Below are 20403 nucleotides of genomic sequence, written 5' to 3'. Positions count from 1 at the left end.
GCGAGCATGCTTGAGCTGATCCTTGAGGGCTTTAGAACAATGTTTTTTTGAAGGTCCATACCGGGGAGCGCGCCCCATAATTCTTTCCAAATTATTAACAAAGATAGAATATCATGAAAAGGTCATTAGAAGGATTGTCGTGGGCTCCAGCAACAAGTTGCGACGCGTCGAACGCGTCAACGTTAGCACTTACGGTACATCGCGTTTATGGAAAAACGCGCTTGTGGCTGAGCGCTGAGGTTTCATTTTTTCAAGGGACTATTGCACTCTGAAAGACTTGCGTACCGACCGCTTCGTCCTACCACTTTGCTTCACGCATAAACCATATCACCTCTGCGCACAACCGTACAAGAACAGAAATTTTATTACTGGTCATTTTCATACCAAACTACTCCCTACGTACCCTGTATTTTGCCCAATAATGATAAAATTCCGTTCTTGTAGCAATATTCAAGACACTAGTTCTAACACCTTTCTCTGCGAGACCGCCTCATTTTTGTTGTGTTTTCGGTACGCAGATGCTTCAGTTGTTCTGAATGTGTATCAAAGGCATATCGTTACTCGAGGTTCCTCAAAGAATACATGCAAAGCTTGGCCCAAGTATCAATGTTTTTCTCTCTGTTTCCACCAGCAAAGGTGAGAAGAACGTGGTGCGCATTCGACGAAACTTACATCACAAAAAAGGATGTAGTCCTTGACATTCCTTATCCATGACAGATTCTCTTCCATGGCGAATATCGTTGATGGCAATAGGACCGTGTCGGTACCAGTACAGCACCGTGGGTCTATTCGAAAGCACTTTGCAGAGTACTTATAGTACTCTCTCCTGCACAGGATCACTGTAAGTGAGTCACTATAACAATGGTCCTTGTGGGTTTGAAATATACGTTGGAACATATCTCGAGCTGTAATCATACCGTGAGCACGGCGTGGCGTGCCATGATGGCTTCCGAGTCTCAGTTGAACGTCATTCGAATGTCACTCCGAGTCTTGGATGATTCCGACGCCGCACAACTTCTTCTCGCCCCCATCCCACTTGTAATTACCTCTCGGCTTGTGTTGTGCATCCTGTATTCGACTCGCATCTGTGACCCACTTCGTCTCTTTATAAGAATGTCGGAGTATTGCGAATCTACGGTGCTGTGACGGAGCAAGGGAAGTGGGACCTTCCACATGATACTAATCGAGGTTTGCACACAACATCCGACTACGAGAGCGTTGTTGGACTCCAATACAATGGTATGAGCATCCTCAAGTGCAAATACAATGAACCAGGGACATGAATCCGAAACCACTTGCTGCTGAGAAATAAATGGCTTGGTAGAGTAATCTTCCTCCTCGTAGGAAGAGCGAACGACATCACCAGTTTAATGTCTGACAAGGAACTAGCAATGCGTTCGCTCACTGTTAGAGATTAGGCCCACTTGAATATTGCTCAATAGAAATACAGCCACAATTTGCTCTAGCCACAGACGCGTCGCGTCAGTTTTCCCACGATGACGCGTGTTTCGACGCGATTGCACACTAGTGCATCTGTTCATCACTAACCGCCATGGAAGATACATTTGTAGCCACTGGACTTCTTGGGCCTGGCCCATCGACGTTGTTACTCGACTCATTACCCAAGACAGATAGGCTCAGCGCCGGATTCATATCGAATGGCCTTTTGGGCGGATTGTGTACTGTCTCGACTCATGGACAACCGGAAGAACGAGCGCAGGAGCTTGAGGGCGGAGTTGAGCAGAGTAGATGTGAACGAGCCGAGCAGAGTAGCGCATTTCAACCAAACGGATTGCTGGGATCACAGACCGCGGACGGACGTGAGCAGACAGGCATGACTCCTGTGGCTTACTGCTGACTCTTAGTCTATCAGCCCAAACCGATACTTTTGAATCAAGTCAAGGTCGTGCATTTGCCTCTTCTGTTTCTGCTTATTGACTCACTCCGGTCCTTCAGATGATCATTTCCCTCCCATATCAGACATCCTGGGTCTCATTCCAAAGGATACGGTGTCTTCCTCCTCCCGCTCATCTATCCCTACACACATACGTGCTTCGCTTCGGGCTACAACATATGACGGGAAAGTGATACATATAGGGCGAAAGCGGTACATAGGGACAACCCACAAGGCAAGATACGAATGCATTTCTTACCTCCTCCATGCTCATGGCCTCCAGACTTCTTCTGCTCCTTCACGATTGAGCAATCTGCTGGACGTGCCTATACACAGACTGAAAGACGAGTTATCAGCTGCTGCTGCTTCGAAGTTGTCACTTTCGTGTGTCACTTTTGGTTTCACTGAGAGCACGTCCTCATATTTTCTCGCAGGAAATCCACCACCGGAGTGTCCGAGTCACACAAACCATCGAGTACAGTGCCAGAGGATACACTTTGGGTTGATCGATATCGCCCTCGAAAATTCACAGAACTGTTAGGTAACGAGCGTGTTGCTCGTGAAACGATGGCTTGGGTAAAGCAGTGGGACTGGTGCGTGTTCGGTAAGAAGAAGAGCAAGAAGAGGCTGCGGGAAGATGACGAGAACTATAACCCTGACGATGAATACCACCGGCCACGAGAGAAGGTAATAATGACACTTAATACAACTGAATATGCACATTTATTCGTGGCCTTTGGACAGCTACTGCTAATATCCGGCCCCCCTGGGCTTGGTAAGACAACACTAGCTCATGTCATCGCGAAGCAGGCGGGATATGAAGTAATGGAGATAAATGCGAGGTCTGCTTCTTTAACAGAACCTTCTGTCTAGTGCTCACTCACCACACAGTGATGCACGTTCTGCACAGGTCATCGACGACCGAATACGACCGGCACTGGAATCAGGCTCCGCAGTCGGAAGCGTAAAACCTATGCTGTTGATCATCGACGAGATAGATGGGGCCACAGGAGGCGGGGACAACGTATGTGCTATGAATGATCCTGATTATGATCACTGACACATTTTACTAGTCAAGTGGATTTGTGAACAAGCTGGTCTCGCTCACCTTTGACAAACCGAAGAACAAACGTAAGTTTTCCACTGGGAATGATGACACTCGTCCGAACTTGTTTTGGCAGGGAAAAAGGGCGACCAGAAAGACAAGCGTCCACTGCTTCGCCCGATAATATGCATCTGTAATGACCAAAATGCGAATGCACTCTCCAAACTCCGTCCTCACGCCCGGCAAATCCGGTATACGAGACTTGCCGACAGTCATATCGTCAAGCGTCTCCGCGAGATTTGCGAGTTGGAGGGTTTGCGAGCTGACACTAGGGCACTGAGCACCTTGGTCGGCGTGGCCAGAGGCGACCTTCGAGGTTGTCTCAATACTTTGCAGGTGTGTGATTACATATTGTACATACTACGCTTACAAATGTCCATCTTCATAGTTCATCAAGTCTCGCAATGATGAAGTAACCGAACCGCTCATTCGCCGTGCTACAGTAGGCATGAAGGAGGGGGACACTACCGTCACTTCCGTAATCAACGAAATATTTGCGCCTTTATCTCGAAAACGTGTCAAGGAGCTTGGTATGGGCGAAGAAGAAGAGGCACGATATGTGAATCGCCTAAGCCATACGATTGAAGGCTTGAATAATCCTGCAAGTATAGCAAATGGTCAGTGCAAAACATGCGACATCCTATATCATTCATTTACGCAAGTACAGGCTGTTTTGCGCATTATATCAATTGTCACCGGCACGATGCGAACTTGAATCACTACGAGAAGGCTGGCGAGTGGTTGACCACCTTTGACAACTTTTCATCAGTCATGTATACGGACGGGGATTTCGCACTGCATACATACTTGTCATATTTTCTGGTTCCTTTCCATCCGCTATTCCGAGAGCGAGGGGAATCACGGGTTGAACGAGATAGTGCGGACTGGGATGTGAGCATTTTATTTTTTACATGGTTGCAAGATACTCATTTTCAGTAGAACTTGCAGCTGACGCGCGCAAACGAAGAAATTTACAAATCATTATCAAACGGTATCCGCACTGCCGGTCGGAGTACAGGGGCCAACAGACACCTCGTCACAGGTCAAGTCTTGCAACTCGAATTTGCGCCGTACATCAATCGTATATTATCCCCTCCTTTGCGACCAGTGAGTGGATCGTGTTACACTCACTTGCCATCTCAAGTGACACATGGATGTTAGGTCAACAGTCAGGTAATTAAACCACAGGAAAAAGCCTTGCTCTCGCGCTTGGTGGAGATCATGGTGTCTTTCGAACTTCGCTTTGTGCAGGAGAAAGTCGAGGATGGCCAACTTGTGTACAGACTTGACCCGTAAGTACCGCGTCATTAACCGGACCATCCATCCCTCACCGATTGATGCTCACTTGTTCACCCAGTCCAATCGATGTTTTTATTACCTATGACGGCAAGCGCGCTGCAGATATCACAGTCTCTCGGTATGCTGTTCGACACCTGGTTGCTACTGAGGTTTGTGACTTCGGATGAATATGAGATAACACTGATTTGACCCAAGATTGACGCCGCACTCATCGCAAAACAAGCAGATGCAGTGGAAAAAGGAAAGGAACACGCAAAAGCAAACTTCTTTAAAACGTCGGTCTATGTGCATATTTAGTGTCTGCGTCGCTCATTCAACCATTAGATCGAAGAAGAGCAACACGGAAAATGTCGACGAAGCTCGCGAGCCCACGGAAATGACACAAGCCAATGACGAACTGCGCCGCTTGGATGCCTCTGAGCCAGGCCCCCCAAACAAACGAGCACGCACTTCCGAGAAAGTCGATATTGCAGACAAGGTTAGCAATGGCATGAGTTTGTGTAATGCGGATCATCTGCTTAATTCATCGACTAGCCGCCTGTGGACTTCTTTGGACGGCCGATCGTTGTAAAGAAAGATTTAATAAGCTCGTCGACTTCAAAAAAGGCAATGCCTGATTTTCGCATTGCATATAAGCATCTCGAAGGGAACTCGGCGGCTGTTCGACGGCCGATCAAGGTCTCATCGTTTCTTTGACCATTGTATGTACCACAGAATCACTGAGTAGACCTCTTGACCTTGTATAGCGAGTATATCAAAACATCGTTTTTCGGCGGAATTATAGCAAACACTGAAGTACCCAATACAGGCATGCACAGGACCTAAGGTATAAAAGATATAACAATGATAATCGAAACTGCATCAAACACGCGCTGAGGACCAAGAACCGAAATCTGGGAAGGTTTGAGCGTGGAATCACGCCTGTTGATGTGACTGGCAGGAAACTATAGAACATAGCGGAAGTCGCGGTTTTGTTTGTCCGTGAGATCGAGGAAGGCCTTGTCCACCTTCCTCTCCGCGCCCGATTCGTCCAGTATGTAGACCGCGTCGCGCTTGTCGTCAGGGGTTTCACGATCTCGCCTCTTGTTCTCAGTGGCGAGCATGAAACGAAGAATCACCAGGGCGACACCAGCAGCGAAATTGCACGACGTGATCACAGCCCAAGGAACGTGGTTCCTGCATGCAGTTTAGCGTGAATCATAATGAGCGGGGATGCTGGAAGATGACACACCTTGGTTGATACTGTGCCTTCCACATAAACTGACTAGCAGCATTACCAATCGCATATGAGCAAAGGACGATGCCATTGGTGGTGATCCCTGTGTAGACGTTGGTGAGCCTCTAACTATATGCGGCAAAATCAGACGGCCCATACGTTTCGTGTGCCCAGATGTTATTGAACTGACCCAACCGAGGAAGATGGGGAATGGCGCAATCGCAAAGACTGAGGATAAAAATGTAAAGTTCAGTCACTGAGTCAGTGGTTCAAAGTCATGATGACGTACTTGAAATCCAGTATGAGAATAGTAAACCTATTTTGTTGGAGAACGGAAGTGCGCTGACGAGTATCGCACCGAGTATCCCGGGGATGTACATCAGCACACCAGCATATGACCTTCCGATTGATGGTTGTGAGGCAAGAGTCACTGCCAGCCAAATAGTAAGAACTGCGCCGCAGTAAAATTAGTCAGGTATCGTACAACACAAATAGATGGCACACTTTCGACCACACCGTCGACACACCCAAGGAGAGTTGTCTGGATATCATTGAAACCGAATTGTGCGATAATCAATTGTCGTTGGTTAGTGAGCTGAGATGTGTCAGTATACAAGCTCGAGTTGTTATTAAGTAATTGTCCCTTACAGAATTCACAATGTTCCTAAAATAAGACAGCGTGAATGTTTAGATACGTGGATATGTAATGTTTCAAAAACGTACGCAGACCCTGCAAAGAAGGCCATCAACCACGTCCTGGGTTCTCGAACCGTTTCAAGGAACCTGCCGAAGAGAAAATGACCTGATGCACCGCGAGCCAATAGGGGTTTAAACTTACTGCCCCATCTTGAAATGCTTGTTCTCTACGCCAGTTTGATTCGCTTGAATTCTGCGAACCGCCGCAGCTCTCTCTTCTGGAGTTAAGAACCAAGCGGTTGTGGGCGAATCAGGGAAGAGAAACCTTGTTAAATGGAACAGGGTGAGTAGGTAATCTGCATGATGATCATGATTAGTACGCACCAGAAGAGCACGGAGGTGATCAATGTGATGATACCAGTGATAACCATGAGCCTTTCGATATTATAAGATAAGATTCTGCCAAGATTGTGTGACTCACCATTGCCAGGGCATGAAGGAAACTGTATGCGTGTAGAGGAGTCCATAACTCACGAAACCCAGAATGATCACAGCGAAACCATTCATCAAGACTGAGAAAATGAGAATGAGAGAACGAACGAATGAGACCAGAACGTACACCAGTAACCGACACGTTTCGTTTGCTCCGCATGTGTGTAGAACATTGAGGTGACGATCATGAAGCCGGGAGTGATAGCACCCTCGCACATTCCCAGCAAGAAGCGCACCGCGAACAAAGCTCCGAAAGATTTGCAAGCAGTATGACATAGCAGGACGACGGCCCACAGAAAGATATTAATGCTGAATGCCCATCAGAATAAGGAATACAGTGCATGCCATCAACGTTTAGCGTACCTCATCCATTTTCCAACAGGGAAGCGCTGCAACGCCAAGTTCTGGGGGTATTGAAAAACGAGGTAACTCAGGTAGAATATTGTGCCGAGCCAGTCGTACTGATTAGTAGTTAATTCTGCATCCTCGCTAATACAGCGGTGAGTACACGCAAAGTTGGCAACACGTGGGTGACACACAGTATACCCAGCACCGCTGCCTCTCCCAGAGTGGTTTTATCCATGAAAGTGATTCTACAGAGGCCATTCAGCAAGAACCTAGTAATCGGTGACAAGATGCTCACAAGTACATGACTATCGAAACGTCTTCATCAGATGAACGACTTCGAGGATCTCAAGACTTACTGCACATCAATGGCATTATGTGCCAATCGATCTTCGCCCTATGAGAACTTATGAATGGAATGTCTAGGTAGTACTGGCGATGAAATGACGCACCTCAGTCGAGAGGCCTCTTGTGGTGTGAAAGGGCGATCTGTCTCAGCAACGAGCTGAGCACCAACATCGACCTCGTAATTGTGGACGGTAGTAGAAGGTATATGGGCCACCCTCTTCTCAGAAGTGTCGCTGGCTGAGTCCATGCTGACTGGATGAAGAAGGAGGAGGAGAGGGTGCTATAGCATATACTTTATAAGTTCTAGCCTCTGCCGCGCTGTTACGGCGTTCCTGATCTATAATGTGGACGATCCAGTTGAGGAGATCCCGTTAGTGACTAAGTTAGTGGATGCCGGCGGAGGCGATGAGCGTTTCATCCGTTGTCAGCGGCCTCTTGTACACGTCGGAAATGAGAAATCAAGGGAAGAAGCGTTGATTGAACGTCCTGAGAATACATTTATTAGAAACATCGAAGCTCACGAAGATGAGAAGTTCAAGAAGGTCCAAACTTTCATCCAAACAGTGAAACTTAGAGCTTAGAGTTTGGCAACGAAATTGCTAGCATCATCTGCGTTGCTTCCTTGTCTTTTCACTTCCATCCGTCGGAATCAGAACCATCCGCAAATACATCGTCGCCGCGTGCGTCGTAGAACCACGCAGATTGATCTGAGCTCACGAAGCTGCGTTGAAGGAAGCTGCATCCGACTGTAGCAGAATCTTGAATTTCGTGCCCACCAATTTGCCACAAATACTAGTTTCTGTGTTGAGAGACATCGTAGTGGTCTGTAATGTCTGATTCACTGCAGCATTTTGATGGGACCCAGGCTGACATGAAAGAGTGGGTCCTTGAGGCGGAAACAGAGTACAGGTTCGAGCTCGATCCTGGTACCTCCCTAGCAATCAAGGTATGTTGGTATACAACCACGAAGCAATTCATTCCAGGCCGCCTCAAATCATCTGAACCAATTCTTCAGCTGGCTCATGGACAGGCTGAAGTCTTCGGCGCAGAACTTGCGGAGGGAAAAACTTATCTTTTCGGGACTGAATGTAGAGCTGCTGTCTTCACTTGGCAGGGTTGTACTTTGGAGATGAGTGCTAAAACTGTCGAGGCTCACAACTCGTGTCGCTGATCTATTCGTTTAGCACATTACAGGCCGCCCCTCCACTGAATATGTGTCCGAGGAAACCCCTATGGCGGCATATGCAAATGTACACATTGCGTTCGAACAGATGCGTGTCAGAGCACTCCGTGTTTTGCATGGGTCTCCTGTTTCAGATGATGATGCGGTTGCCAACACAGAGCCGCCGAGAGTCCTTGTTGTTGGTCCGGAGAACTCGGGAAAGACAACAGTATGCAAAATTCTGACAAACTATGCTGTCAGGGCAGGTCAGAACTGGTCCCCGGTATTGGTAAACGTCGATCCGAGTGAGGTGAGCATTCGAGGACCAGGTCTATCTTTTCTGTGCTAAGTTCCGAGTCAGGGTGGTTGGGCGGTTCCCGGAGCAATCTCCGCCGCTCCAATTCGCAGTCCTATAGCTACAGCGTCACCCGCCAATCCTCTTGGATCTGCTGCTACATCAGCTCCTACCGCGCTCTCTTCGAACGCGTTGATACCGCTAAGCTACTGGTACGGACATGCAGAAACTAAACGGAACCCAGTTCTGCTAGACCGACTTATCCGAAATCTGGGGGAAAATATTGGAGAAAGAGATGACAATGACCCGGAGGGTGCGGACAATTAATTTCTGTCTAAATTGTAGGATAATCAATGATCATCAATATCTAGGGCGAGTGTCGGGTTTAATTGTTGATACCCCATCATCTTTCGCGTCTAGTTCTGGCAGCGCGCCGGACAGCAGGCATACGCTCATAAAAGCATGTGTCGATGCTTTCAGAAGTGCGGTTTATTGAATGCATTCATACTTCACCTGACTCCATGACAGTCAATATAATTCTCGTGGTTGGACACGAAAAGTTGACTGTTGAAATGCAACGGCTGTTTGGCAGCCGGTTTACAGTGGTCAAGATACCAAAGTCAGGAGGAGTATGTGCTCTTATCGATCATGTTTAATTTCTCCCTCACAACACTCGACCAGGTCGTTGAATTGGATCATAGTTATCGGGAGCGCGTGCACAAGTACCAGTTGCATAATTACATGTACGGCCAAAAAATAGACCCACTCCCTGGCATAACCTCAGCAATGGTAGGAGGCGAAGCGGACGCAGATCTCGTCCTTTCGCCATCCTCGTGCATCGTCAAATTTGGGGATTTGACAATCTATCGCATTGGTGCAGGTAGGCAATGTTTCTGCATGCATCAACATGTGGCTGATCGACCCCACCCACCTTAGAGAGCATGGCTCCCTCTTCCGCATTGCCTATTGGCGCTGCACGCATGCTTTCGGAGATGCAGTCCGTGCTCGTTGATCCTGCATCCAGCAGCTCGGGACTTCTTAATTCCGTTCTCGCCTTGCTTGCACCCTTCCATCCTGATGAGTCTGAGCGCTATGACGAAGAAATCTTGGACCTGAATGTGGTCGGTTTCATTGTTGTGTACGTCTTCTTGCTTTTTTTTTTTTTTTTACGTGATTCCGGATATCTTTGCTTTCTCTCGTTGCCGCAGCATGCGTAACTTACTCCTACCTTGTCCATTCAGCACCAATATTGATGCTCCAAACCGAAAAATGACGATACTCGCGCCTAATCAAGGGTCACTCGTCGGCAAGACAGCCATTCTGGGGTCCTTTGATTGGCAGGAATAAATTCCAACAAACAAGATCATTCCATTCTGCTCCATGGACATTTTGACCAGACAAATTACTGAGGGGACTGGAGCGGTACGTTCAAGGTGCCTGAGATCTGTGAGGGAGTTTTCAGGGCCCACTCTTTACTAGATCTCGTCAGCGCAATTGTAACATGGTTTCTTCCAAGATAAAGAGCTGAACTGTCGTTTCCACAACAAGCATCGTATTGTCAGTTACTGAGAGAGAAGGAATTTTCTCCCGCTTTTCTCACGACAGGCGACTTCGCCTTGAGTCGGCCTGAATTGTTTCATCCACACCAGGAAATGGGAACTTGGCATGTTCCGCTAGAAAAATATCCTGTCATGTTGACATGATGGTATGGTCATTTATCAATCCGACCGACCGTACTTACAGAGCGGCTCAAGTTTTTGCATGAGGGCTGCTATGGACGCCGCACGCACGCGTCCGGAGTTAACTTGAACCGTGAGCGAGAGAGTCCGAGTCATTGAGCCTGCATCTAGCAGACGAGTCCTAGTACTATGACGTTCGATCGAAGAAACCTTCAAGTGCTACATAAATGTGGTTGGTTCCCTTCTTGTTCACGTCTTCTTGCACCTTTGCTGTATTGTTCGAGCGTTCCGGATATTTGCTCTTGCCGTTGCTGTGGGCATACATCGCTTACGCTTGCCATGTACCAACAGAGAAACTGATTTCCCAACCGAAAGATGACGATACTGCACCCAACCAAAGATCACTTGTTGGCAAGACAGCCATTCTAGGATCCAGTGATTGGAAGGACATCATTGGATCATATTCTGATGATCCGTTCTACATGGAGTCCAGCGAAGTGATGCGTACACGGTACATGTCATGGAGGGAAGGAATGCGTAATGAGCGCCAAGAAAGGGATGAAGGATGATATTGCAATACAATGTCCAGTTTAATCAAAGCCTGGACAAGTCCCGACCCCAGACGCCACTGCGAATGCAAGCATCAAGGATTAGCATTTGCACGAGTAACGAATGTCATGCCCATACCGAATGATCCAGTCTATCATTAATAGAAAACGTGTCCTAGCTGAAACCTGCTCGCTCCAGTAAATGCTGCGCCACGCGTACATGGCGGCAAGGCCGCCCATGAACGACAAACTGCCTAGATCGAAAACTGCGGCGTTGCCAATGTACGCGAGACTGCCGAGATGAGTATAGCGGAATGGCCCGGATATAGCCTCGTCCAGGTCATGTATGCCGTTCGCCTCGAGGACTTCTCGTTTCTTCGCTAACTGACTTAGCTTCTTGCCCAGGTACTTTCCTTGCTGAGAAGCCACTTGAGCGGTCTGGAAAATACCAAAGTAAGAAGGCAGTTGTGATATGACGTTTGAACCAGTAAGCACGTACGGCAGGAAGTGCTGTTATCTTATTTCCAATTTCTTGTAACAACTTACACAGCTCATTCAAAGAAAGAGTGTTGTCTGCGTCTGAGTCATACAAATCGAACAATGTTCGGACCTGAGTGAAAGAAGTTTTTAATAAGAGTTTCCTAGAACATGCATGATGACTGACCTTCTGCAACTGGGACTCAGCCATGGGTATTCGATGTTTGATCCTTGCAACTAGTAGCCGTCAAAACACCGGTTTCTAAAGAAGGTCGCCGACATACCCATAAAATCAAATTCGTCAAAGTCGATCCTGCCATCTTTGTTCTTGTCGGCCTCATCGACCAACTCTAGCAGGTAGCTCACGATAGACGTCTCAACCTAGACGCCACGAAGTCTATATGAAACCTGAGAGCAAAAAGTACATATACACGCACAGTTGCACAGTCTCCAATGGCATACACGTCGCCCAACGGCGCACCTTTTACACGAAGATGGGCGTCAACTTCGATCGCCTTCTTGTGCACCTGATTGGGCAATAAGTTGGATACCCGACGGGTAAAGGGGTTCATTGCAATGCCGGTGGACCACAGTACAAAATTTGTCGGGATCTCATGTGTGGTAATCGTCCCGTCCGGCGACCGCACGGTATACACGACGTGATCAGGGTGAACGGAGCCAACTCTAGCAGACGTGACTAGGTCTACGCGATCACGACGGAACTTTTCCTGATGGAGTCAGTCAGTTGTAGCTTGAATCACTGTCGACATGCAACTATATGTACCTCAGCATATCTTGATATGGCCTCCGAATACTGCGCTCAAAGTAAGGTTTACATTTCAATTTCATACGCGGTTTCACGCACTGTGTTGAGAATATGCTCGCGTGACTGGATCACATGTATGGAGACTTCCTCGCGGCATATCTTGGGATACTGCACAGCAAGGGTCAGGTACAACTCGAGAGAGAACGGCTGCGAAACACACGTAGTTCGCTATGTCCTCTTGGCAGAAGTCATAGATTTCCTGCATTAAGAGGGTTCATTTGTACCGGATATGAACACACTCGGATACGCACGGCTGCTGTCTCGACGCCTGTTGGGCCACCTCCGCAAACAACGAATGATAGCAAGCGCTTGCGTTCTTCAGGAGTTGTGGTAGGAAGACTGGCCGTTTCGAAGTTATCTGAAAAGTACAAATGGATGATGGATGCATACATAAAACGCAAAGATCTTACCAAGAATTCGCCGTCGGATAGCCTGTGCATCCGATATGGTTTTCAGTTGGAAACAGTGTTGTAGACCCGGGACGCCGTGTGTACTGGAAGTCGAGCCGCATGCAATGATCAGTTTATCATAGCTACAAATGGCGATTAATGATGTGGATGATGTAGCATCAGCGTTTTGGCAGTGGCGACTCACGGAAGATAAATACGTTGGGATTCACCAGTTGAAGTCACAGTCTCCAGTTCTAGTAACCGCTCGGACATCACAAGGTCAACAGCCTTGGCGTCTACGAAATGGCCGCGAAGACGAGCTATGATCTTGCGTAGAGGCTCGACCAACGTGCGAACCTGGACTGTACCGACCGCGGCCGCTGCATAACATGAGCAGATTCAGTTAAACTTGCAAAATGCCAATCTAGCACTCACTCACAAGGTAAAAGAGGAGTAAAAGTGGTAAAGGTTTCCGGTGACACGACGGTCACGTGGTAGTCACCGAGAGATAGTGTTTGCAGGACAGAAACAGCCTAGTCAAATGTCCGAGTCAGCGATGGAAGCAGTATGTGAAGATTTGCTGATTACCCCCCAGCCTCCTCCTACAACTACCAACTTCGGTTTGTTCAAAAGGCTCTTCGCCTCCTCATCCTCCACGTCATCCACGAGTGCCCTCACAATTGGCAGGTTCTTCGGTCCCCCCTGCTCTGGATGAAGTGCAAGAGGTAATACCGGTACGCGGTGGATATTCTTGCTCGTGTAAGTAAAAGCGTCATGAATGAATATGCCTGCGCCTAGTAACAGAATCCCAAATGTCGAGGAGAGTGCCGCATATCCAGTATATTTTGCCACCAACAGGATACGGCTAAGTAAACGAGACCTCGGACGAGGCTCGATTGGTATCTGCGGCCTTGGCCTTGGGGATTTGGGTGGTGCCAGTGTATCTGTCGATAGTAGTCGAAAAGGTCTTGTAGGAAGAGGTGATCGTGTACCAATCCCTAAGCTAGCAAGTCCAAGCCTGCTTGGCTTGCCGCGGACCCGCGAAAGTTGAAACATTCTAGGGCGAGTGTCTCTGTTGCAACACCTACTGTCAGTCTGTACAGGTAGGGACGCAAGGAATTTTTGGCTGCACCTGAGTTGGGTGACGCGGCGACCTAGTAGTGAGGAGCGTACACCACCGGAATTACATACAATGAGCATCATAGCATGACAATAATAGGTGTTTCCCACCACCGAAACCTAGCTAGTATCTTTCAAGAAGATAGACCGCCCGTCGTACTACTACTCTCCTTCCTATACTAATTTCCTGACTATTCCCCACCACAGATGTGGGATGACTCGCGCTCTCTGAATCAGACTAAATCTCGTTTAAACTATATCATATTATTGCCATTCGTTTCGATTGTATGCAAGTTCGTGTCGTACTGCTCGCTCCCAGTTGTAGCAAGGTGCGCGATACAACGACTCTAGACACTTTATCCATAGCACTAGCACTGGGCTGTCCTGTGTCACAACACTAACTTATTCCTTGAAAGTCGTGTTACAGCATTACGACGCTTGTCATACAACAGCTCCACCCATGTGTCTGCACTACGACAAGCGTCGTAATGAATAACACCTGTAGGGTCCTGGGCAACGACCGATAAGCGAATTGAACACCTGTTGAATATGAATTCATACCCTTCTGCATGCATTAATACACGTCCTAACAATCAATCTGCGCCCAGACTGCGTGGAAAGTGATGTTTATTTTTTCGCCGCTTTGAAATCTCCGACCACAACTTGCGCAGTACGTTTGTCGCAAGCGGACTGCGCATAACTTCACTAATAGCAATGATTAATGAGCATCAATGATCCGGTCCAGCATAACCCCCGGAGACTGCTCATGCGCCTTCCTATCACAGCTCTGAACTGCTTGGAAGAATGACGCTGAGGCAGGTATCTCGTCCTGTGCGCTGACGCTGACGACCTTGCAGATAATGCGGATCTCGTACGAGCATACTGAAGAAGAGTTAGTGAACTTGGACAGAGTCAACGGTACGTACTTGAGTTATCGGAGCGATTCTAGGGGATGTGATGAGGCCCTGAGTAGTCTCCCTGGCAGAGTAATAGAAGGAAGACGGTCGTTCATCTGTATTAGGGGTCCTAAGTGAAAATGTCATTGAGTTATCGAACTTGTAGGCGACCGTGAGACATACCAATAATCCATGCAACCTCGTGCAATTCGTAAACTGACCTCAGAATGTGATTGGCAGCCGCAGCAACAAGATCCGGAGAACCTTGTGATCATTGCACGGTTGTCAGACGTCATTCTCAGCGCGTTGAACGCCTGCGGTTACACATCAAGCACGGGTTTCGGGTTTGAATTGCTACGGTAGGGTACAATGCGGGATATAAGTTTGCAGAAAGATGATAATGACGAAGATGATAGTGTAGAGGGACCAGTGAAACACAATAAACAATAATTCCCGATGCAAACCGAGGAACTTCCGTTCGCAACAAAGTCAGATTCGACTGGCAATAAAGATTTGAGTCCGCATGAGAGTGAAGGAGTTCCTTAGGCGGCAATATGTTCCAACTCTTTGACGACTTCAGATATGGTTGGGCGATCGTTGGGATCGTGAGCCCACATCCGCTCAAGCAGGTCAATAATTTCTGGACACCACTGTTTCCGCAGGCCCGTAATAGACGGTCTGAATATCTCTCGTCAGCGTGTGCAATAATTGGAGTAAGGTGCTAATTTACCTCTGGCGTTTGGCTCCAACAATGTCGTAAATGGCATGCTCGTTCATTCCCTTGAAAAAGACTTAAGGACTGACAAGGAAGAAAATAGTAATGTACTCACCTCCCAAGGGAACTTCTTGTTTGGTATGTGCCATTGAAACATTTCCCAGAACACCATGGCGCACGAAAAGACATCGACCTTGTGGTTATATTTGGGATGCGCATGCCAAAGCTCGGGCGCTTGCCAGTTAACAGTGCCAACTAGGCTGCGAACCATGGACCGCGTAGACTGTTTAACTTTGGCCAAGCCAAAGTCTGCGATCTTCGCCGTGCCACGAGAAGTAATGAGGATGTTGGACGATTTACAGTCCCTGTGGATGACTGAAGGCTTGCGCATATGAAGGTATTCCAGGCCACGCGCAATATCCAGCATGATGTTCAACTGCGAGAAATGTATAGCAAGAATAAAGAGGCGTGACAAGCGTACGTACAGCTTTTTTCAGGGACGGAGCAGGAACATTGCGAATGTAGTCGAAGAGGTCGCCATTCGAGCACAATTCACTGACAATCATCACAGGTGTCTCGCGCGTGTTCTCGGGTATGCTGACACCAAGCTGTAAACCATAGCGTAAACCATGTCTGCAAAACTGTCTCGACGAAGACACTCACGAAGCGAACTATATTCGGGTGATCAAAGCCACCGAGGAGCTTGAGTTCTTTGATGTCCACTACAACGCACGTTCATAACGTGATATCCTCATGGACAGGAAAGATGACATACTTGAATTGAGCTGATCTCGGAATTCCGCAATGGCGACCCGTCTGCCCTTGAACTTGCCGATGTAAACATCCTTGAAGCCCCCACTACCAATCTTCTCAAGTTTCGTGAGCTTTTCGGGTGGAATTTCTCGATCTTCCAAACCCAGGCTTTCGAGATCCAATTCTAGCTCTGGGTCCGCCTGAGCCGTGTTCTCGCGCGACAGAGGAGGGGTCCGCGGTTCGTCTTGATGAACTCGCTGGGAGCGCATAAGGACAGGAGGGGTATTGCTTTGACTCCGACTCTTGGTCTTTCGCCGGCCATTAGCACGATGACGAGGGGTTGATGGTGGACGAATGGTGCCAGTGGAGGACGGTGAGGAGAATTCGCTCGTTCGTTGATCTCGCCACTGAAGAAGTGACCGCGCGAGCTGAGGCTTCGTACCAACAACATCCAGATCCCGAGTCTCACACATCCGGACAAGGTTATCACGACGCATGCGGAGAAGGGTCTTCTTGGTGGCCACAGCGAGATCGACTGCAAGACATGTGTTAGCAACGTAAGAAAGCACGAAAAAAGAAACCAACATTCATCGCCCTCTATGGCTTCATCGACCTCCTCAGTTGACTCATCCTCCCCTTCAGCATCAATATCGATATCCTCGGCTTCCAGGTCAATCGACTCGTCACCGTCTTGCTCATCATCTTCGCCAAGTGCTTCTTCTTCACATTCTTCCCCAACCACCTTCCCGTTGCGTAGCTTCCGTGGAGTTATTGTTGGCAGAAGAGGGGCACGTTCGTCCATATACGCATCATCATCTCCGTCCATATCTCGGCTATCCTCAGACAGCTCGGACAGCTCCGATTCCTCGTCATCCATGCCTGAACAATCCTCGATCGCCTCCACACCCTCTTCTACTTGTTCCTCATCAGCTTCCTCTTCATCGTCACCTTCCCCTCCGTCACTTGGGGGAGTATGTGTTTGTAGTCTGCGAGAGCGAAGTCGTCTTTTCACGGGAGTTCCTCGACCTCGCATGGGCGGTGGTGTAGGAGACGGAGATGAGATAAGCTCATCGACCTCTTCCTCGTCCTCCAGACCATTTTCTGCCTCCTCCTCTTTCGAAGTCTGCCTTCTAGCCCTCCCCCGTTGCTTTGGTGTGTCAGAGTCCTGCTCATCGCTAACTTCACTACGCTTCTCCCGACTTCGTAGCCGACGAGGACTGGGTGAGCCCGAGGCAATCTTCTCCTCCAGCTCAGTGAGATCGGTAAGCTCACTCTCCTCGCCCAATGCAGCAGATTCACCGATCTTGACATCTTCGCTAAATTCAACTTGTTTGCCCTTGCCCTTGCTCCTGGTAGAGCTACGAGGAACGACAACCTCGGCGGATACCTTGCGAGCACGCAATCTTGTAGCAGGAGGGGACGGCAACTGATTGGAGGAACTTGGCGTGGGTGAAGATCGACTAGATGTAGATCTAGTTGTCCGTCGTCTGAATGCAAGATTAGCGCTCCGAACTCATTCTGAACAATTTCACTCACGCCGGGGCGAGTGCACCATTGGCCTTAGGGGCAACGTGTAGCTCGTCGGGGTATGAGTGACTGGCGTTGATATCTCCGAGAGACAAGCTGCGTGTTTTCAAAAAACGCGGATTTGCAGCCAAGTTAACAGTAGCACGACGCCGGAGACCCGGGGGAACTCGATATTTAGCTCCAAAATCAGTTTCCTCGTCACCTGCAGCATTGCCATCGTCCGAGGAACAATCACTCGCGTCCCGCCCGGGAGAAGAGGGAGGTAATGAGACAATATCGTCTCGCGCTGCAATAATTGCTTCTGCAAGCTCCGACTTTGTAAGGCTGTGAACATCGTCTGATAGACCCGCTGCAGTGTACAGCTGAAGGAGTTCATCTTTCCGACGACGTTTAAGCTGGCCCAAAGATGCTTCATTTATGAGAAACTCGTCGGCTTATAGTAGGTAAAATTAGCGCATGGAAAGATAATAATGTGCAAATACTTACACGCTTCTTCATCGTAGTCAATCTCAGATGTATCAGACGCAGCCCATCGGCCAGGAACATCAACTTCCATTTCACTAAGCTCCTCTTCTTCGCTGGAATAGTCCCGAAGCGTAGTTTTTATTCTCTTCAGTTTTGGGGCCCCACGAGCGGGCCGACCGCCAGTTTGGGTATTTTCATTAACCGACGCGACGCGCTTTCTCTTGGAACCAATAGGAACGTCAAGGTTTTGGGTGATATCTCGGGTGCTGTGTTTCATCAAAAGATACTGACGAGATGGCAGCCGTCGCAGATTGGGCTGCAATGTAGCCAAGATGGGACGCGAATCAATTGTGTCTGAAGATGACGGGGGAGACGCGCCCACCGCGTGAGAATTAGCTGTGGAACGCTGAAATCTATTGACAAAAGCAAGAGCGCGTTTTGCAGCGGATGTATGGCGGAGCGAGTACTGTCTACGCGCCAGACTGTTGCTATTTGGAAGTCTATGTGGTGAACGACGCTGAGCCATAACCAGGGTGACAATAACCAGTCTATTGCAGGTCTTGTCACCAACCCGTTAGAGGAAGTCGTTGAGATGTACGAAGATCCAGTTTGTTTTAGAAATTAAGGTGCAAGTCCCAGCGGAAATAATCAAAAGGACCTTGTGTCGGTCGTTCCGTCGTCGCTATCGTCGTCGGTGTTCAAGTCGCTGCAAGATGGTTTTGACACGGTTTCAACCCGGCCACAATGTCAACAGAAGCAAATACAGTCGGTGGCGTGAGGTGTATCTTGTCAGGTGACTTAGTAGCGTAAGCAAGGATGAATGGATGGTGTTAGCAGACTGGTCAACCAAGTAGTCCATGCATCATCATGGCATAAGTATGTTCTACTCGCACTGACAGAATATTTTACAGCGCGATTGAATTGCATAGCGGACAGAAGGCATGCAATAGCACATGGAACAGCTCGGGAGCTAGCCCGAAAATTTATAAATGGCAATTACCGACCCGGTCAGCCGATCAAAGGGACAGCTGGATTCGTCCTCCACTGACTCCTCCCTATGACCGCACACATACTTTAATCATAAATTCCACTGTTCTCGAGCACAGATTTTCGCTCACCGCTTTTCTCTACACATATACGCCGGGTCCACAGCATGCTTCTCAAATTTTCAAAGTCGGATATCCTAAACTCACCTCTTGTCTACCCTGAGACGGGTGCTCTTGGCTATACCATCCTTACCAGGTCCCACTTTATTTGTGCCAGTGATAAGGACTCAGACACGGAGAGTGAAGATGAAAATGGGGAGACTCGCAGGACCATGATATTCAATAAACTCGGGGAGATCATCGCTGAGATTGGATGGAAGGGCAAACAGCCGATAGAGATTGTTATCGGCCAAGAAAAAATCATCGGAGCGAAAGGGATGTTTGGGTGCTCCAGCGCAATACTATCGTACGTTCCCCTTATCCACCTTCTTATCTACATCACATGTTCTGAATCTCAACACCACAAAGTCGCAATGTCCTCGGCTTACCCACGCGCTTCGACACGGAGTACTTCTGGATGGCAGCACCAGACGGACTGACAGTTTGTGGTTTTACTTAAAGCTCAGGATCACGACTGAGCATTGCACAGCTTCTTGACTACGATTCAAATCAGACAAAAGGTTCTTTCCACGCCAGCAGTATGCGTGTCGGCGAACGCTTCATCGCCGCCCCAATACCTAGTCTAGGTCATGACTATCTAGAATTTGAACCGCATCCCCTCGTATCAACAGATGAACTTCTCGGTACGTCTTCCATACTCTTTTTTGGTGTCATCATCTGACACCACCCTGAAGTGTCATTCATCCTGATGGAGGTACTTCGCCGAAGTCGCTTCAATCTCCATACAGACTCATCAGATCGTTCGAAACTCTGGCGGAATACACCACTCGCCAATTGGGGGCGACGATTACGACGTAGATCTATCTGATCTCTTCGGCTTGATGATGATTTAGATGGTTCATCGGTTTTCTGCTGCTTTCTTCCTTGCATATCTTGATACATGTATATTTGCTTTGCTCGTCCTTGCTCTCGCTAACGTCGCCCATTCATTCGTATGTAGCTCTATTCGTCCCATCTCATTTCGTTCGATCTCGTGCATTACTACTCTCCGGCGCTAGTCGCCCTTTCAATGTAATATGGTACTGGCGCTGAGGAGCATGCTTTCCATCAG

General features: G+C 48.3%; 6 protein-coding genes across 6 annotated transcripts; 3 read left to right on the top strand and 3 right to left on the bottom strand.

Annotated features, from left to right (window-relative positions):
• Nucleotides 1–1500: 1500 nt before the first annotated feature.
• Nucleotides 1501–4994, top strand: EDB91DRAFT_1325436 (uncharacterized protein; the record flags this gene model as incomplete). Its single annotated transcript, XM_041325200.1, has 16 exons — nt 1501–1820; nt 1874–1903; nt 1957–2278; nt 2329–2581; nt 2639–2736; nt 2786–2918; nt 2968–3025; nt 3076–3335; nt 3388–3616; nt 3667–3890; nt 3939–4106; nt 4161–4291; nt 4357–4447; nt 4494–4573; nt 4623–4776; nt 4833–4994. Exons 1-16 carry the CDS (start codon nt 1553–1555, stop codon nt 4992–4994), a joined length of 2661 nt encoding a protein of 886 aa, XP_041184201.1. The 5' UTR covers nt 1501–1552.
• A 248-nt stretch (nt 4995–5242) lies between these two features.
• On the bottom strand, nt 5243–7582 carry EDB91DRAFT_1040947 (major facilitator superfamily domain-containing protein; the record flags this gene model as incomplete). Its single annotated transcript, XM_041312895.1, has 15 exons — nt 5243–5474; nt 5530–5617; nt 5674–5742; nt 5804–5965; nt 6019–6109; nt 6163–6178; nt 6238–6297; nt 6353–6475; nt 6535–6585; nt 6632–6722; nt 6770–6951; nt 7006–7127; nt 7178–7235; nt 7343–7384; nt 7440–7582. The coding sequence occupies 15 exons, from the start codon at nt 7580–7582 to the stop codon at nt 5243–5245; spliced, it is 1530 nt and encodes a 509-aa protein (XP_041184200.1).
• Nucleotides 7583–8206: 624 nt separating this feature from the next.
• On the top strand, nt 8207–10139 carry EDB91DRAFT_1041719 (Pre-mRNA cleavage complex II protein Clp1-domain-containing protein; the record flags this gene model as incomplete). The annotated part of the gene is made up of 9 exons (XM_041312942.1): nt 8207–8281; nt 8351–8468; nt 8530–8807; nt 8859–9105; nt 9164–9274; nt 9321–9421; nt 9474–9672; nt 9729–9930; nt 10034–10139. 9 exons carry the CDS (start codon nt 8207–8209, stop codon nt 10137–10139), a joined length of 1437 nt encoding a protein of 478 aa, XP_041184199.1.
• Nucleotides 10140–11065: 926 nt separating this feature from the next.
• On the bottom strand, nt 11066–13767 carry EDB91DRAFT_1241443 (nucleotide-binding domain-containing protein; the record flags this gene model as incomplete). Its single annotated transcript, XM_041322077.1, has 14 exons — nt 11066–11099; nt 11159–11457; nt 11519–11629; nt 11684–11733; nt 11781–11877; nt 11934–12224; nt 12281–12310; nt 12362–12430; nt 12483–12521; nt 12574–12680; nt 12733–12854; nt 12917–13091; nt 13151–13244; nt 13300–13767. The coding sequence occupies 14 exons, from the start codon at nt 13765–13767 to the stop codon at nt 11066–11068; spliced, it is 1986 nt and encodes a 661-aa protein (XP_041184198.1).
• Nucleotides 13768–15046: 1279 nt separating this feature from the next.
• EDB91DRAFT_1092276 (uncharacterized protein) lies at nt 15047–19030 on the bottom strand. The gene is made up of 9 exons (XM_041316732.1): nt 18208–19030; nt 17731–18154; nt 16780–17681; nt 16217–16729; nt 16105–16163; nt 15927–16049; nt 15557–15877; nt 15457–15506; nt 15047–15404 (listed from the first exon to the last, which is right to left on the bottom strand). Exons 1-9 carry the CDS (start codon nt 18710–18712, stop codon nt 15269–15271), a joined length of 3033 nt encoding a protein of 1010 aa, XP_041184197.1. The 5' UTR covers nt 18713–19030; the 3' UTR covers nt 15047–15268.
• On the top strand, nt 19020–20264 carry EDB91DRAFT_10653 (uncharacterized protein). Its single transcript, XM_041314770.1, has 4 exons — nt 19020–19638; nt 19701–19773; nt 19822–19975; nt 20027–20264. Exons 1-4 carry the CDS (start codon nt 19340–19342, stop codon nt 20158–20160), a joined length of 660 nt encoding a protein of 219 aa, XP_041184196.1. The 5' UTR covers nt 19020–19339; the 3' UTR covers nt 20161–20264.
• The last annotated feature ends 139 nt before the right edge of the window (nt 20265–20403 follow it).

The sequence above is a fragment of the Suillus paluster genome, assembly GCF_016628075.1.
Source record: "Suillus paluster strain FC165 chromosome Unknown EDB91scaffold_1, whole genome shotgun sequence".
Classification (NCBI taxonomy): domain Eukaryota; kingdom Fungi; phylum Basidiomycota; class Agaricomycetes; order Boletales; family Suillaceae; genus Suillus; species Suillus paluster.
The sequence above is the reverse complement of the archived record's forward strand: the minus strand, read 5'-3'. Positions and strand labels throughout refer to the sequence as shown.